The following is a 4,512-nucleotide window of genomic DNA, read 5'->3' as shown; positions in this document are numbered from 1 at the left end:
GGCTCCAGAATGCTAGCTAGCTCGTAGCTAGACGTACACAACGCCGCTTGAGACTTGATCAGCCCCTGGGGCTCATGCGCCTATAAATTTGATGTACCTTGTTTCATTTTGATTTGTAGATTGATAGCCTAAAAAGTTGGTGGTGCGATGCTTGTATCAAGGAGATGATTGAATAATATTGATCATCACTCGTATAATCTTTAAGGAGAAGTTTAGATTTAGAGATGTGTTGAGATGAGTTGAGATAGTTTGTAAATAATAGAATAAAAGTTGAATTATTTATTATATTTGGTGTGAGAATTTGAAAATTTTGTTTTGAAATTTGAAAAAGTTGAATTGTTTATTATATTTTAAATGGAAATTTAAGAAAATTGTAATGATGAGATGAGATGAGTTAAGGTGGGTTTTGAATCCAAACCTCTCCTTAGTCTTAGCAAGCTGGAAGAGACCGCGCGTGCGGAAATGGTGGGTAAATGAAGATCAAGAGCTCCTCTCCCCTCACCGATTGGCACAAATTAGAGAGGTTAGGATCGATTGAGATCACAGAGAGATATTCTGATCAATTCAAGCGTCGATGCATCGTCTAAAATCTTGAACTACCCGTGGAAAATTAACTACTAAAAGGTTTTAACTGATATAATTAATCACACTACTGCAAAGACAGAACCAAGATCAGAACTACATATATTATATTTATCCAGGGATGGCCATGCAGTCTGATTGGCTCGAACGTCTATGGCCAGGGCAGGTGTTGGTGGGGGTGGCCCCCTCGATCGCTAGGTCCGACGTCCCTGTATATATGCATGGTCAAGTAATTAAACAGTTATATTATATGCATGATATCGATCTAACGATTTTTCATGAGTACACGAGTCAATAGAAAACACATAATTCGTAAGCATTTTTAATGCATCGAAATCATGAAGGCCGATAAGAAAACTTACTTTATATATATATTATATATATATATATATATTAGTATAAAGAAATGAATGGTTAATGAGTACTGCATCATGATTCTAATTATAAAAACCCTTTTCCATACATGAACTTTCTGTCTAAGCTTTTTGCAACTGAAATCACAATTATAAGCATATATATATATTACATGCATCACTTTGCCGGCCTAGCTTGACTTTTCATCCATCCTCTTCTTCTTTTATTCCTTTTTTTTTTTTTTTTTTAATTCTTCATTTAGTTTAATCAATTCTGATAATAGAAAGCGCATTCTCCATATGTTTGGCCTTCAGACTAACATAATCTTTCACTGCCACAGAGCGGTAAAGAGGTACTTGTCCTGAATTCAAACCCTTACACAGAGGCGACACGACAAACTCCGTTGGCGGACCATAAAAGTAGGCAACGGAAAATCTTTGCCGAGTGCCGTTCACAACCACGCGATGAAGAACGTTTGAAAATCGGGCATTGGAGATAAGGTGGAAGAGATCTCCCATGTTAACAAAAAGTGCACCAGGGAGTGGAGAAATAGGAAGCCATCCGACTCCATCCCTGGAAATTTGGAGGCCATTTATTGTTTGGCTTTGGTGGAGGATGGTCAAGAGGAAGGTGTCGGTATGGGGGGCTAGACCCATGGCCTGGTTTGGGTCCGGACAGGAAGGGTATGAATTTAGCTGTAAAGCTGTGGAAACATTGCAGCTTGAACCTAGCCAGCTTATCTCTTCTTCGGAATTAATGCTTAATGACCTGAAGATTAGACGGATTATTCGCTCTGCTAGAGACTTCATCTCCTTCTGATATCTTTCCATTGCATTGCTGTAATCAAACAGAGACCCAAAAAAAAAAAAAAAGAGAGAAGTTTGTGATCAGAATGGTATAAATTATGAATAACATGAATGATTATAAAAGATGTTTGAAATCATCATCTTTTTAAAGGCGCTGAGCTTCGAAAGTGAGATATATATATATATATATATATATATATATATATATAATATTGTTTAAAGGGATTGCAGCTAATTATTTTTTAGCTGATCTGAATTTATCAAACTAATTAAAGGGATTTATTCGTAAAGAATCACATGTAGCATGAATTTTTGGGTCAGTCGCCTGAGAAGGAATATTATAATATAATTGCAGCCTTTAATCTTACTTTTAGATTCTTAAAAACTATATTAACTATTATTCTCGAATTAATTACTACTGTTTGACACGAGATCATGAGGACAGCTAGATGATCATCGATGAGATCATGGGATACGTACGATTCAATCTCAACTTAAACAAATGAATGGTTATTGATCTAGAGTACTAGCTAGGAAAAAAATTACTTGTAAATAATTTTTTAGATTTCAAGTTCTAAGGCTAATTAATTAATATATATATATGTGTTATATATATAATATATATCGTGCTACTCACAAATAGAACGCAAACAGCTAGCTTATATAAGATATACATACATATATATATATATATATATATATATAAAGAATTATTCCTCAGTGGCCACTTCTACGTCTAGTACTAGTACTAGATAAAAGCTAAATTAATTGTCACTCTCTCTCCATGAGTACTACTTTTTCGATTGAACTAAATCGTATAAATATTTTTGAAGTCCGGGCCTTGGCCATGTACTTGTGAAAGGCCATCACCATTGAATACCTATATACCTCTATATATATATATATATATATATATATATATATATGCAGAAGAAAGGCAGAAACCAAACCTACTGGGTTTTTTGTCTGTAAAAAGTAGAAATAATAATAAAACATTGCTAGCTATATATAGCTGGCTGGCCAGTTCCAAACAAATCCGAAGTATAATTAATAAAATAATAGTAGAATTAAAAAGCTAGCTAGCTCTAATTAGTATATAATCTGTGCAAGTGTAAGGGCCACGTGCATGGAAGTGCATGGATATTGGATCAGTTACCAAAACCGTTGGTGATCATGGGGCCAAACTTCCCTTGCATGATCGAGTGGAGACCCCATGATGGTGAAGCCTTCATGCCACATATGCTTGGAGAAGAATGGCGTAATCCGAGCGACGCCGTATCCTGTGGCCCCACCGGGAGACCGTAGCGCCTTCAATTTCTGTTGAGCTGGAAGAGAAAAGAATCGTTCAGCCTCGTGCTCAACCTCTTCTATAAGCATCGGAGATATCCCATGGTTTATCAGCTGGAACACACCCCACGCCTCGCATGCCCGTCGGATATGCTCCGAGGCATTGGGATCTCTCAGGTCAATGACCGGCACCGACGACCGGTTGTACTCCTCCTCCGATGGTGAGAAATCGCCGGATCCAGGCCAGACATGGGAGTCCGGCATGAGAGATCCAACGGAGGCAAAGTCTAGGGGGATGATATGCTTGAGGTGGAGAGGCTGCTCTTTGTAGGCTTCAGAGAGAGTACTCATGATGATGATGGCGATCGATGATAATTATAAGGTAGCCTGGAAATTTGAAAGCGAAACAAAAATGAAGCAAGCTGCTAGAAAGCTTAAGGTTTAGATCAGGGATTTTGGATAGATGTCTGACGATGGAATACTGAATTATATTAACAAGAAAGAACATGTAATAATCTTGATCATGAATAATAATATATATATATATATAATATAATCCCAATGGGATTAGGTTAAAATATTGATACAGTTGGGAGAGGGTGGCTCTTGGAGGGACTTGTGTCTGTACGTGGATTTGGGATATATGGGTATTTAAGTGAATGGTTGAATGGGACAAAGGAAAGAACAAACAAAACGAGAAAGTTGTGGCATCTCAAAGACTGATCATCAAAAAAATATTACATGTTTCTTTGTTCCATGATAGGGGGTGGGGGGTCCTCTTTTTTTCTTTTTTCTTTTTTCTTTTGCGATCAAAAGGACTTGCCTAAAAGCTTGTTTGTCCGCATGCTAAGTTGGAAAATTGATCGGAGAAGATAGGGTTGAACGACGACTAGCTAGCGTATCCGGAACTTTTGCCCTTTAATTTGATGCTATTTGAGGAACACACCTAGCTCGAATGTATTAAATTAAGACGTCGACCGACCCATTTTTCAGATCAATCCCATATATATATATATATATATATATACACACACACTTTAATAATAATAATTAAAAAAAAATGGTACCCCAAGTTTAATATATATATATATATACACACACGCGCGTCTTATATAATAATAACTAATTAATTGTCAAGGCCAGTAGTCTAATTGGCATAACTTTCAACTTCTAAAATAGAGATTTGAAGTTCGAAACCCCCTCTCCAAAATTTTTTTAAAAAAAAAAAAAAAAAAAAAACTAGTTAATTTATTGATCTCAAGCGGTAAAATTTAAAAAATCGAATAATATGTACGTAGGGGATAAATTTAAAATTAATTAGAAATGATTTGTATTGCCAAATACATGAGAGTACTACTGTTGCTTCTATTATTTTTAATTTTATATTTGGATGAGCTAGCAATTCTAAATATATAATATTTGCTCATGATGCATGTGAGAACAAGAACAATAAGATTTTGACAACTTTTTTTCTTCTTTTTTC

At 35.9% G+C, this 4,512-nt stretch overlaps 1 protein-coding gene across 1 annotated transcript; it reads right to left on the bottom strand.

Annotated features, from left to right (window-relative positions):
• Window positions 1-1,166: 1,166 nt before the first annotated feature.
• Window positions 1,167-3,653, bottom strand: LOC109009627 (gibberellin 3-beta-dioxygenase 1-like). The gene is made up of 2 exons (XM_018990207.2): window positions 2,899-3,653; window positions 1,167-1,773 (listed from the first exon to the last, which is right to left on the bottom strand). Exons 1-2 carry the CDS (start codon window positions 3,378-3,380, stop codon window positions 1,200-1,202), a joined length of 1,056 nt encoding a protein of 351 aa, XP_018845752.2. The 5' UTR covers window positions 3,381-3,653; the 3' UTR covers window positions 1,167-1,199.
• Window positions 3,654-4,512: the final 859 nt, after the last annotated feature.

Source organism: Juglans regia, chromosome 11, assembly GCF_001411555.2.
Source record: "Juglans regia cultivar Chandler chromosome 11, Walnut 2.0, whole genome shotgun sequence".
Lineage (NCBI taxonomy): Eukaryota > Viridiplantae > Streptophyta > Magnoliopsida > Fagales > Juglandaceae > Juglans > Juglans regia.
The sequence above is the reverse complement of the archived record's forward strand: the minus strand, read 5'-3'. Positions and strand labels throughout refer to the sequence as shown.